This window comes from Sapajus apella, unplaced genomic scaffold (assembly GCF_009761245.1).
Source record: "Sapajus apella isolate SASKATOON/1434 unplaced genomic scaffold, GSC_monkey_1.0 scaffold16, whole genome shotgun sequence".
Lineage (NCBI taxonomy): Eukaryota > Metazoa > Chordata > Mammalia > Primates > Cebidae > Sapajus > Sapajus apella.
The window spans coordinates 15,979,848-15,993,059 of record NW_022436956.1 but is presented as its reverse complement, the minus strand read 5'-3'; the positions used below and the strand labels follow the sequence as shown (position 1 = coordinate 15,993,059).

The 13,212-nt window shown below is 52.9% G+C and overlaps 2 protein-coding genes across 6 annotated transcripts; one reads left to right on the top strand and one right to left on the bottom strand.

Annotated features, from left to right (window-relative positions):
- The first annotated feature begins 901 nt into the window (after positions 1 to 901).
- PDZD3 (PDZ domain containing 3) lies at positions 902 to 5,649 on the top strand. 5 transcript variants are annotated; one of them, XR_004270875.1, is made up of 11 exons: positions 902 to 1,117; positions 1,526 to 1,556; positions 1,695 to 1,768; positions 2,089 to 2,300; positions 2,560 to 2,749; positions 2,859 to 2,995; positions 3,229 to 3,433; positions 3,644 to 3,840; positions 3,930 to 4,157; positions 4,233 to 4,494; positions 4,925 to 5,649. XR_004270875.1 is itself a non-coding variant. In XM_032285229.1 (11 exons), the coding sequence occupies exons 1-11, from the start codon at positions 1,033 to 1,035 to the stop codon at positions 4,952 to 4,954; spliced, it is 1,545 nt and encodes a 514-aa protein (XP_032141120.1). In that variant the 5' UTR covers positions 903 to 1,032; the 3' UTR covers positions 4,955 to 5,649. The 5 variants fall into 5 exon arrangements, 4 of the variants coding, with proteins under 4 accessions (XP_032141120.1, XP_032141119.1, XP_032141118.1 ...); XM_032285229.1 differs by having other exon boundaries at positions 903 to 1,117; positions 1,529 to 1,556; positions 2,859 to 2,953; positions 4,294 to 4,494; XM_032285228.1 differs by having other exon boundaries at positions 903 to 1,117; positions 2,859 to 2,953; positions 4,294 to 4,494.
- A 77-nt stretch (positions 5,650 to 5,726) lies between these two features.
- Positions 5,727 to 12,346, bottom strand: CCDC153 (coiled-coil domain containing 153). The gene is given in 8 exon segments (XM_032285780.1): positions 5,727 to 5,790; positions 5,792 to 5,901; positions 6,151 to 6,281; positions 10,004 to 10,045; positions 10,048 to 10,090; positions 10,609 to 10,727; positions 11,618 to 11,689; positions 12,104 to 12,346. Coding segments are annotated over 8 exon segments (645 nt in total). The 5' UTR covers positions 12,168 to 12,346.
- Positions 12,347 to 13,212: the final 866 nt, after the last annotated feature.

Here is a 13,212-nt window from a genome sequence, read left to right as displayed (position 1 = left end):
TGGATCACCCGAGGTCGGGAGTTTGAGACCAGCCTGACCAACATGGTGAAACCCCGTCTCTACTAAAAATACAAAATTAGCTGGGCATGGTGGCCCATGCCTGTAATCCTAGCTACTCGGGAGGCTGAGGCAGGAGAATTGCTTGAACCTGGGAGTCGGAGGTTGTGGTGAGCTGAGATCACGCCATTGCACTCCAGCCTGGGCAACAAGAGTGAAAGTCTGTCTTAAAAAAATAATAATAGCCGGGCGCGGTGGCTCAAGCCTGTAATCCCAGCACTTTGGGAGGCCAAGGCGGGTGGATCACGAGGTCAAGAGATCGAGACCATCCTGGTCAACATGGTGAAACCCCGTCTCTACTAAAAATACAAAAAATTAGCTGGGCATGGTGGTGCGTGCCTGTAATCCCAGCTACTCAGGAGGCTGAGGCAGGAGAATTGCCTGAACCCAGGAGGCGGAGGTTGCGGTGAGCCGAGATCGCGCCATTGCACTCCAGCCTGGGTAACATGAGTGAAACTCCGTCTCAAAAAAAAAATAAAAAAATAAAAAAATAATAAAATGAATGGGTATCGTTTTTAGCCACTGGATTTTGGAGCATGTGTTATACAGCAATAGAAAATGTGGTGGGAAAATAAACACACCAGGGCAACAATAGAAATGTTGGGCAGGGCCGGGCGCGGTGGCTCTCGCCTGTAATCCCAGCACTTTGGGAGGCTGAGGTGGACGGATCACCTGAGGTCGGGAATTCGAGACCAGCCTGACCAACTTGGAGAAAACCCATCTCTACTAAAAATACAAAATTAGCCGGGCGTGGTGGTGCATGCCTGTAATCCCAGCTACTCAGGAGGCTGAGGCAGAACTGCTTGAACCCAGAGGTAGAGGTCGCAGTGAGCCAAGATCACGCCATTGCACTTCAGCCTGGGCAACAAGAGCTAAACTCCATCTCAAAAAAAAAAAAAAAAAAGACTGTCACTCCCGTTAACCATTACCCCGCTGCTTCCACAGAGTCTTCAAGGAGGCGGGACCTGGGAGGAGATGGGAGGGAGGGTCAGTGGCTGTGATGAACCTTGTCCCTACGCCGAGCCCTGGGTCACTGATCCAGCTATGGAGAGAGCTGCAGGTAGGAGACAAGGAGAAATCCTCTGCAGGGGACTTTGGGACAGGTAGGGGGCTGACTTGAAGGCTGAAGCTTTGGGACCAAGGCACACTTGATTCTGGGGCTTGGAGCCCCGAGGCAGGTAAACAAGTCAGGAGAAAAGTAGTGAGTTGATAGGTCTGTCTTCCTGGTCCACACCCTGTACTGATATGCTCAGATTTATATGCCAAGAACTTGGGGGGAGGGGAAGGGAGGGGACCGTACAATATCCCTGTGTGTACGGCAGTGAGAAGAGAAGACCCCTTTGGAACAGAATGGAGGGGGCACACCCTGAGTTTGGGGGTTCCCCTGAGTCCTTTTAGTTTATGCCAATGGAAGAGGCACATCTGGGGAGAAGAACGTGACTCTCCTCTCACCCACTTCTTTGCCCAGTAGATCTGCAGAACACAGCCTCGTTAACTCTGTAAGTGCCATGAGGGTTGGGGCACGGGGAGAAAAGAATCAGAGGTGGGAAGCACTTCACTGCTATTAGCACCTAAAGGAGATCCTGGGACCCAAGTCCAGCTGCCAGCTTGTACCTGCTTCCCCTGCCTCCTTGTAGGAAGTTTAAGTTTAACCCAAAGCTGGGAATTGATAATCCTGTCCTCTCCCTGGCCGAAGACCACAACCCCTCTGGTAACTCCCTCACCCCCTGGCAACCATTCCCTTTCCCTGGAGGCACCACAGCTCCACTCCACCTCCCATCTCCTTGGTAACCACTCACTCCGTCTCCCTCTGATAACAGCCTTGCTTGGTAGCGGAGATAGGCGGGACCAGTCATTTTCTCCTGTCCCGGTCCCTCTGCCCGTGAAGTGTTGACCCCACCGCCCAACACCCAACCGGGCAAAAGCTGCCCAGAGCCCTATCAGGACGCAGGGTCCGCCAGCCATATGGCAAACCTGTACTTGGGCTGTGCCCTCTCCTTCCCCTTTTCTGCTGCCCACCTCACCCTCCAGATCCCTGGAGCCTGGAGCGGCCTCGCTTCTGTTTGCTGAGCAAAGAGGAGGGCAAGAGTTTTGGCTTCCACCTACGGCAGGAGCTGGGCAAGGCTGGTCATGTGGTGTGCAGGGTGGACCCAGGCACCTCTGCCCAGCGCCAGGGTCTCCAGGAAGGAGACAGGATCCTGGGGGTGAACAACAACGCTGTGGAACACGAGGACTATGCGGTGGTAAGGCTGTGGTCCAGGAGAGCGTGCGAGTGCCTCAGAAAGAGAAGCTGGTTGCTCAGGCATCTGGGCACTCTGGCAGCAGGGCACAAGCCTCACTCCCCCACACTTTGGGATTTAGGAGTGCCCAAGTCAGAGGGGTTGGGAAAGGCATCTAGAAAGCCAATTCCCATGGCAAAAAAAAAAAAAAAAAAAAGTGAATTCCAGGGAGATCCTGGCAAGTGGATGGAGGCCAAACCCACGCCCACATGCCCTCTTCCAGGTGGTACGCCGCATCCGGGCCAGCAGTCCTCGGGTGTTGCTGACAGTCTTGGCACGGCATGTACATGATGTGGCCCGAGCTCAGCTGGGAGAAGATGCCCACCTCTGTCCTACCCTAGGCCCAGGGGTCCGGCCCCGGCTGTGCCATATAGTGAAAGATGAGGGTGGTTTTGGCTTCAGTGTCACCCATGGTGAGCTCAGAGGGTGCGGGGGGCAGCAAAGATGGGGGATCTCAGCCCCTGTTCAGGGCAGGCAGGCAACAGACTGAACTTTGCTTTTTATTTATTTTTTGACTTCTAGGCAATCAGGGTTCTTTCTGGTTGGTGCTAAGTACTGGAGGAGCAGCTGAGAGGGCAGGGGTGCCCCCCGGGGCCCGGCTGCTGGAAGTCAATGGGGTCAGTGTGGAGAAGTTCACTCACAACCAACTCACCAGGAAGGTATGGCTGCCTCCCACTCCCCTCCCCCAATCTGGGCCTGGGTCCCCCTCAGGAAGACGCCTCCGCCCCCATGCACCTAACCTCCTGATCTGGTCTCCTGCCTTTATCACCATCTGCCCCGATACAGTTTGTGCCAGGCCCCACTTAGTGTCTGGGAGGAGGGCCTGTGCGGGGAGCCTGCCTCTTCCCTCCCTGCCCAGGTGTTATACTAATGCCCTGCTGGGTCCCCACAGCTTTGGCAGAGTGGACAGCAGGTGACCTTGCTGGTGGCAGGGCCAGAGGTGGAGGAACAGTGTCGCCAGCTGGGAATGCCCCTGGCTGCACCCCTGGCAGAGGGCTGGGCACTGCCTACCAAGCCCCGATGTCTGCACCTACAGAAAGGGCCCCGGGGTTTTGGGTTCCTGCTCCGGGAGGAAAAGGGCCTTGATGGTCGCCCTGGTGAGTGGGAGCCCTGGGGGTGGTGGGGGAAGGTGGGCCTTGGGGTGGGCACACAAGTGTATATACACCTCTCAGTGCACAGAAGAGGTGTCCCTGTCTGAGCTCTGGCCCTGGGCCACCTCTTCCTGTTCACCCTGGGGTCAGTCCGCTGGTGTGCACACAGTGGCCTGGGATAGTTGGGGAGAAGCAGTAAGGATGTCTGTGCCCCAGGACAGTTCCTGTGGGATGTAGACCCAGGACTGCCAGCTAAGAAGGCTGGGATGCAGGCTGGGGACCGGCTGGTGGCTGTGGCTGGGGAGAGCGTGGAGGGACTGGGCCATGAGGAGACAGTGTCCAGGATCCAGGCGCAGGGCTCCTGTGTCTCCCTCATTGTCGTCGACCCCGATGCCGACCGCTTCTTCAGCATGGTGCGTGCTGAGTGGGCAGGGGCTAGGGATGGGGCAGAAGAGGAGCGGGGCTTGGGTCCAACAGGTTTGCTCTACCTGCCACTTTCCAGGTTCGCCTATCCCCACTCCTCTTCCTGGAGAACACAAAGGCTCCTGCCTCTCCCCAGGGCGGTGGCTCAGCCTCTCTGGTTGAGACAGAGGACCCTTCACTTGAAGACACAGATGTGCCTTCTGTCCCTCTTGGCTCCCGCCAGTGTTCTCTGTACCCTGGGCCTGGTGGCGGCTATGGCTTCCGACTCAGCTGTGTGGCCGGTGGGCCTCGTCTCTTCATCTCCCAGGTGACTAATGCCCCATGGACCCTGGATCCTTTCAATCCTTTGCTGCCTGATCAGTTTCCTCTGCTTCCCTTCCAGAGCCTTAAGCCAGCAAACTTTCCCCTGGTCTCCCCTGTTCTGCATGCCCCCACACCACCAGGTGACACCAGGAGGCTCAGCTGCCCGGGCTGGGCTGCGAGTGGGAGATGTGATTCTGGAAGTGAACGGGTACCCCGTTGGGGAACAGAATGACCTGGAGAGGCTTCAGCAGCTGCCTGAGGCTGAGCCACCCCTCTGCCTGAAGCTGGCAGCCAGGTCTCCATGGGGCTTGGAAGCCTGGATTCCCCCTGGGGCTGTAGAGGTGAGGAAGAAGAAACAGATTGGACCCTGAGTACCTACAGAAGCGCAGGGAGGGGTGAGAAAGGAGGACAGAGTGGGTGAGCTGCAAGGTGAAGCAGTGTGGGGTCTGCAGGGCGGGACTTCAGGTCGTGGTAGGTGGGGACAGAAAAATGAGTGAAATAAGTCCCATTCCTGGCCAGGCACTGTGGCTCACGCCTGTAATCCTAGCACTTTGGGAGGCCTAGGTGGGTGGATCACCTGAGGTCAGGAGTTCAAGACCAGCCTGGCCATCATGGTGAAACCCCACCTTAAAATAAATAAATAAATAAATAAATAAAATAAAATAAAAAAATAAATCCCATTCCTGGGCATTCCAGCGCAGGAGGAAGCAAGAAAAAGTAACTATTTGGGGTTCCACCTGAAACGACCTTCTGCCTCCTCTCTCTGCATAGGACTGGGCTCTGGCCTCGGACCTGCTATAGAGCATCACTGCTTGGTACAGACATACCAGGGGCTATCCTGTCTTCACTCTGAAGCCCGAGGTGTTGGAGGCAGGATGCTCTCTCTAAGCCAGACCGGAGGGACTCAGACATCATCCATCACAGGCTGGCCCAGGCACTCCCTCCCTTCCCGCAGACCCACCTCCCAGCAGAGGGTATGGCGGAAGGCCTCAGGCAGGCCCCTGAAGAAGTCCGAGGCTCCAGAGGATGTCATCTGGGAGCTTTGGAGAGCTGTGTCCCAAGGATGAAGGTGTGGCTGTAGGGCTGGCTAGGACTGAAACCACCTGGACCTTTTCTAGATATGGCTCCACGACCCTTGAGTGTAATACAAGAATTTGGAGAACAGCTATGCCTGCCCTCTGTGGGCACCTTAACACTGTGGAGGGTGGTGCCTGGGCACCGTTGTACTTGTTAGAGAAATGGCCGTTCCCCATAAATCTGACTGCCTGTGTTTGTGTTGGTGGGGGTAAGGGGCAGTGGTCTGAAGGGACCCAAAGGGCCTCAGGCGCAAGGGGTAGGACCTGGCTTTTTCAGGAGACAGGTTGAGACCTGATCAAATTTCTTTCCTATCACTCAGTCTCAGATTAATGGATCAACCCAGAACTGAGATGTCCCCAGGAGAGCCACTCCTAAAAATAAAAATAATAAAAAAAAAAAAGAAGAAAAATAAATAAAAAAAAAAAAAAAAAAAAACCCCCCCCCTCTTCCAAAAAGCTACCGCCCACAGCTCTGTTGAGTTCTGCATCAAGACGCTTTATTGCTGGGGCCTTAAGGAGCCTGAGAGACTAGAGGCTGGAGGCCTCAAAGATCCAGGGGGTGAGTCCGAACTGGCATAGCTGCTCCTTGAGCCTGGCGTGGAGTCTCAGCGCAGCCGCATCCCACTGCGGCTTGATGGCTCTCAGCTTGGCCAAGAGCCTGTACAGGCTGTCCTGCAGACACCAAGATTTCAGCCCCCAGAAGACAGAAGGAAGGGGGAGGGCTGCCCCAGCTTGGTTTGTGAGCTTTCCTTGCCCAGTAGACATGGTTGTATCCCCTCTTTCTGCCCTCAGGATAGAGCAGGGCTCCCTTGGAGACGCTTCTTCTCCTTACCCCTGGGTTGTCAGTCATCATACTAGCTGGGGTTTGTGGGCATGGGGGAGTCCTGGGTACTGGGTGGCTGGGCAGGGGGTGGTGCTTACAGGTAAGATTTCCTCATACTTGGCTTCCATGTCTGCCACATGGGCCTGAAGCTGAGCCAGGGCCTGGTCTAGCTCTCCTAGGGCTTGCTCAGCCTCTTCCCGGGCAGCTGCAGCCTCCCTTTGGCATGCCTCTAGGGGCAGGCAGGATGAAAGAGAGCAGGATGGTGACACTCTACCCTTGACCAGTCTCCAAAGGTATCTTCAAAGGGGACCTCAAGTGGGCTTATTCCAGACTCCCTCGGGATCACCAACTTTCCCACAGTCCCTGTAAAAGCTGCAGCCCCACTGAGGCATGGCAGAGAGTGGCGGGCTTGAGACAGAAGGCTCCAAAGCTGGTTATTACTGCCTAGGTGACTTCAGGTGTGTCTCTCTCTGAGCCTCGGTGTCTTCATTTATTTTCTTTCTTTTTTTTTTTGAGACAGAGTCTCGCTCTGTCACCAGGCTGGAGTGCAGTGGCATGATCTCAGCTCACTGCAACCTCTGTCTCCCAGGTTCAGGGGATTCTCATGCTTCAGCCTCCCAAGTAGCTGGGTCTACAGGTGAGCACCATCATGCCTGGCTAATTTTTGTATTTTTAGAAGAGACGGGGTTTCACCATGTTTACCAGGATGGTCTCAGTCTGTTGACCTCATTTTCTGCCCACCTTGGCCTTCCAAAGTGCTGGGAGTACAGGCATGAGCCACTGTGCCCGGCTGGTGTTTTCATCTTTAAAGAGAGAATGATACATCCTTCAGGGGCATGCTGTGACCTTTAAATGTGATAATAGATGACAAAGCACCTAGCTAGTATACAGGAGGTGTTCAATAAACATTGATTCATTGGCTGGGCACGGTGACTCATGCCTGTAATCCCAGCACTTTGGGAGGCTGAGGTGGGCAGATCACCTGAGGTCAGGGTTTGAAACCAGCCTGACCAACATGGTGAAACCCAGTCTTTACTAAAACTACAAAAATTAGCCGGGCATGGTGGCACATGCCTGTAATCCCAGCTACTTGGGAGGCTGAGACAGGAGAATCACTTGAACCCAGGAGGCAGAGGTTGCGGTGAGCTGAGATTGCGCCACTGCACTCCAGCCTGGTTGACAGATACAAGACTCCATCTCAAAAAACAAAACTGAGCGTAGTGGCTCATGCCTGTAATCCCAGCACTTTGGGAGGTCAAGGTGGGTGGATCACCTGAGGCCAGGAGTTCGAGACCAGCCTGACCAATATGATGAAACCCTGTCTCTACTAAAAATACAAAAATTATCTGGGTCTGGTGGCATGCACCTGTAATCCCAGCTACTCGGGAGGCTGCGACAGAAGAATCGCTTGAACCCAGGAGGCAGAGGCGGAGGTTGCAGTGAGCCGAGATGGCTTGCGCTACAGCCTGGACAACAATAGCAAAACTCTGTCTCAAAAAAAACAAAACATTGAGTCATTGATTGACTTGGAATTTGAGGTAAGGCAAAGATTAGGAAAGGAACACAGGGTCTGAATGGCAGATAAGCAGCTCCTGGCCATCTACAGCTAAACTGAAGGCTTCTTTTTTTTTTTTTTTTTTTTTGTCAGAGTCTTACTCTGTTGCCCAGGCTGGAGTGCAAAGGTGCAATCTTGGCTCACTGCAGCCTCCACCTCCTGGATTCATGTGATTCTCCTGACTCAGCCTCCTGAGTAGCTGGGATAACAGGCCCATGCCACCATGCCCAGCTAATTTTTGTAATTTTAATAGAGATGGTATTTTTGCCATATTGGCCAGGCTGGTGTTGAACTCCCAGCCTCAAGGAATCCTCTTGCCTTGGCCTCCCAAAGTGCTGGGATTACAGGGGTGAGCCACCGCACCCGGCTGAAGGCATTTTTAAGGTATGAAAACTTTGAGACCAAAATTGTGAAAGATCTCATGTGTCATGCTGAGATATTTCAACATTATTTTGTTAAGTAAGGGGCAAGAGAAGAGAAGCAAAGTCTTCCTGGTTTTCTTTCTTTCTTTCTTTCTTTCCTTCCTTCCTTTCTTTCCTTCTTTCTTTCTTTTTTTTATAAAGACAGGGTTTCACCATGTTGGTTAGGCTGGTCTTGGAACTCCCGACCTCAGGTGATCCGCCTGCCTTGGCCTCCAAAGTGCTTGGATTACAGGCGTGAGCCACCACGCCTGGCCGTCTTCCTGGTTTTCTTTCTCTTTTTTTTGAGACGGAGTTTCGCTCTTGTTGCCCAGGCTGGAATGTAATGGCATGATCTCAGCTCACTGCAAACTTCTGGCTCCTGGGTTCAAGCAATTCTCCTGCCTAAGCCTCCCGAGTAGCTGGGATTGCAGGCATACCGCCAAACTCGGCTAATTTTTTTTTTTTTTTTTTTTTTTTTGAGACGGAGTTTCACTCATGTTACCCAGGCTGGAGTGCAATGGCGCGATCTCTGCTCACCGCAACCTCCGCCTCCTGGGTTCAGGCAGTTCTCCTGCCTCAGCCTCCTGAGTAGCTGGGATTACAGGCACGCGCCACCATGTCCAGCTAATTTTTTGTAGTTTTAGTAGAGACGGGGTTTCACCATGTTGACCAGGATGGTCTCGATCTCTTGACCTCGTGATCCACCCGCCTCGGCCTCCAAAGTGCTGGGATTACAGGTTTGAGCCACCGCGCCCGGCTAATTTTGTATTTTTAGTAGAGACAGGTTTTCTCCATGTTGGTCAGTCTGGTCTCGAACTCGTGACCTCAGGTGATTTGCTAGCCTTGGTTTCCCAAAGTGCTAGGATTACAGTTAATGTGCCACTGTGCCTGGTTGGCTCCCTGGTTGTTTTTTTTTTTCCATTTTATTTATTTATTTTTAGAGATGGGGTCTCGCTATGTTGCCCAGGCTGGAGTGCAGTGGCTATTCACAGGCGCGATCCCACTACTGATCAGCACGGGAGTTTTGACCTGCTCTGTTTCCGACCTGGGCCGGTTCACCCCTCCTTAGGCAACCTGGTGGTCCCCCGCTCCCAGCAGGTCACCATATTGATGCCAAACTTAGTGCAGACACCCGATTGGCATAGTGCACTACAGCCCAGAACTCCTGGGCTCAAGCGATCCTCCAGCCCCAGCCTCCCGAGTAGCCGGGACTACCGGCACGTGCCACCGCGCCCGGCATGGTTTTTTTTTTTTTCGGACAGAGTCTCTTGCTCTGTCTCCCAGGCTGAAGTGCAGTGGCACGATCTTGGTTCACTGCAACCTTCTGCCTCCCGGGTTCAAGCAATTCTCCTGAGTAGCTGAGAGTACAGGTGTATGCCACAACGACCGCCTCTTTTTTTTTTTTTTTTTTTTTTCAGTAGAGTGGATGTTTCACCATGTTGGTCAGGCTGGTCTCGAACTCCTGACCTTGTGATCTGCCCACCTTGGACTCCCAAAGTGCTGGGATTACAAGCGAGAGCCACTGTGCCTGGCCGACTTCCTGGTTTTTAAAAATATTTGTGCTTATTAGGAATGTTTATTCATTTATTTGGTGAACAGTTATTTAGGACCTACCAGGTGCTAGTTCTTGAAGACATAGAAGTAAATAAGTCAAACATTTTCCCTTAGTTTCATTGTAGAAATCAGCTAAACCAAGAGGGAGTATGTTTTGCTCAGAAGAGACATGGCAGTGGTGGGGAGTTAGGGCTGGACTTGGAGAGACCAAGTGGAGGGGGAAATGGGGTGCAAGTCCTACCTCTTCTTTGCAACAGAGATTCTTGGCATCGTGAACCCTCTGCTCCAGTCCTTGGTGGCGGAGGGTCAGTGAAAGTGGGGAAAGTGATCCCAGAGCCCAGATGGCAGCTTTCTAGAGCACAGACTTTGAAGTCTACCGCTTCATGCTGGCCCTTGTTGCAACCCTTGGAGAGAAGGGGCTTGGAGGGTGGGGAGACCTACCTAGCTGCCTCCGAAGGCCTCTGACTTCTTCCTCCAGCTGCTATGGCTCTCCATCTCCTTCTGCAGGGCCTGGCACTGGCGACTCATCTTTAGGGTGAGGGCAGTGGGCCCCCAGGGACCCAGGTTGGAGATGGAGGGATAGAGAAAGGAAATGAAGTTGTGGGTGGGCAAGACTCTACTTGGTCTAGTGGAACAGGAGCACCAAGGCCTTCTTGGTTCTTTTTGTGATTCTGAGAAGCTGGAGACCATGAAAACCTGGGGAAAGGACAGAAAGCCAGACCCACCTCCCCAAGTCCAGCTTCATCTGGGGATGCTAACCCTTCTCCCCTCCCCTGGGATGAGTGAGCCGATGGCTATGACTGCATGTGTATCCTACACAGCATCAAGCACGGCACCAGGCATGCTGGAAAGCCCCTGCCTGGGATCCCAGACACCTGCCTTTGGTTCCTATAGGATCCTGCCTGATTTGTCCTGTTCAGGGAAGACCAAGACCAGGCCTGGCAGTCGGAAGCCCTCCTTGTTTCCCTTCCTTGCATCATCTGGCCCTGTTGGTTTTCCTCCTCCAAGCCCCTGTCTCATGCCCACCTGCTCAACCAACCACATACCTGCATATGTGGCCTTCCCTTCACTTCAGGCCCTTCCAGCTCAGCCTCCACCCCTTGCAGCCTCTGCCTCAGCTGGTCTTCGGAAGCCTTGGCTCAGCAGGCTTCATCCCTCCGTAGAGCTGTGAGCAGTCCCAGAGCTGCTGTCAGGACTGTCTGGGGCCCACTAAATCAGCCCCCATGGCCTCCAATTTCCCAGGATGGACTTTGCCCAACTCTGGAAATCCGGGGGTGGGGCGTCCAGCTTCTTATTCTCTCTCTAGGTTTTGTTGTTTTTGTTTTTTATCCCTAGACTCTCACAGGCTCTTCATTATTAAGAAGCAAAAACTCCCTCCATGTTCTGGCTCTAAAAAATAGCTTTCCAGATAGCCCAACATGGTGGCTCGTGCCATTAATCCCAATATTTTGGGAGGCTGAGGCGGGAGAATTACTTGAGTCCAGGAGTTTGAGACCTGCCTGGCAACAGAGTTGGACCTTGTCTCCATAAGAAAAATAAATAGGTCCAGGCATGGTGGCTCATGCCTGTAATCCCAGCACTTTGGGAGGTCTAGGCAGGCAGATCACTGGGTTAAGGGTTTGAGACCACCCTGGCCAACATGGTGAAACCCTGTCTCTACTAAAACTACAAAAATTAGCCAGGTTCTGTCTCAGAAAAAAAGAAAAAGAAAAAGAAAGAAGTAAAGTAGCTGGGCATGGTGGTGTGCACCTGTAATACCAGCTACTCAGGAGGCTGAGGCGGGAAGATTGTTGCGGCCCAGGAGTTTGAAGTTGGAGTGAACCATGATCACACCGCTGCACACCAGCCTGAGCAATAGAGCAAGAGCCTGTCTCCAAAAAAAAAAAAAAAAAAGCTTCCTTCATCCACTTCGCACCCCTCTGTCATGGTCTTTTTCCATGAGATGGTTAGGGTTTGGCTTAGGCCCCCACCATGCCTCTAATCCCCCAGGATACAGAAGTGGCCCATTGCACTGCCCCTGTTGCCCACTCCCATGCCAGCTTCTACCCTCCTAACTCAAGTGGTCTCGGAGCAGCTCCTTCTCTAGCACCACCAGCCTGTGCCTGGACTCGGCCTCCACATCTGCACCTGCCATGGCAAGTGGCAGAGCCTCAGCTCTTCATGATCTCAGCACTCCTCACTCTCCTTGCGTCCTCACCCCACACCCAGCACTTTTCCCACAGGAGACCTGAGGACCACTAAATGAGTGATCCATGGTGGCAGGGTCTACTGAAGTCAGCACCATGTCCTCACCGACCAGCACATAACAGATATGCAAATATATCAGGAAGGCACAGAGCTAGACGGGGCTCAAAGGACAGTGTGGGTGACCATTGCCCTCCTTCCTCAGCTCCTTGAATCTGGCTTCTAGGACATGAAGAGGAAGGTCAAGAGAGCTCCGCCCTATCATGCAGAAGGCTGAATTCTTTCTGGAGGACTTCTGAGTGGTCATCGTGCCAGAACAAGGAGAAGCAGAGGGCACCTCCACCCACCATGACTCACCCCTGTTCTTTTTCTTCTTCTGCGCTCCAGCTTTCCTCCCTTTTTCTTTGTTTTTAGGTGGCATCTCCTTGCTACCTAAAGGAGGAGACCTTATGTTTAGGTCTGGACACAGGGATGCTCTCCTGGCCCCTAACTTAACCAGGAGTCTCAGGAGAGTCACCTGGTTCTACTCCAAATTTGTCCCTCCTCCTCTCTAGAAGAGTCAGTTCATGGTCTCTTTGAAACCTCAGGCAGGGTTGGGGTCAGTGGGGAGGATGGAGTTTTTTCTCTTAACCAGGCTGACTCTCTGTTCAGAAGTCATTCCTCTCAACTGTCTTTTAGAGAAACTAAATCCCTGTACCTGCTCCCCTCCCTCTTCCCATTCTCCTCACCCCTCTCTTCCTACCTGTAGGATCCTCTCTGGCCTGTGTTGGGGCCCTTGTGAAGTGACCCACTCGTGGGGAGTGACCCACTAGTGGGGAGTGGCAGAGAGAAGGCCCAACTAGCGAGGAGCCTGAGGTGGAGCCTGGGACCTGGGAACCCCTCGGAGGCAAATTTCTCTTCAGGGTAGGATTGAGGACTGGAAGGTTGGGTTTCAGGAGGCTGTATGTTGTCCAGGCAACTGGGAAACATGGAGTTCCTAGGAAGGTGGAATGGGCTAAATCAGCTCACAAGACTTAAAATGTCAAGGTCTCAAAGGGTCAGTTCTTTCCTTAAGCCAAAATGCTAAGTGTAGTTTGAAGAGAATGGGCTTTGTAAGCCAATTCGCTATGATTCATTGCCATGTAGATATGGCCTGCAATTTGGAGACTTACAAATTCAGGTGTACACATCTGATATAATATGTTGTGTTGATACAGAGGAAAAAGACTGACAGTAGCCATGTTGGACAATTTACATCCCCAGGTCTTATCAGCAAAATGACATTAGTAGGCTTAAACCTGAAGATCTAAGCTGGGGATGGTGGCTCATGCCTGTAATCCCAGCATTTTGAGAAGCTGAGGCAGGATTGCTTGAGGCCAGGAGTTCGAGACAGCCTGGGCAACACAGTCAGACCTCATTTTTATAAAAAATTAAAAACTTAGGTCGGGCGCAGTGGCTCAGGCCTGTAAGCCCAGCACTTTGGGAGG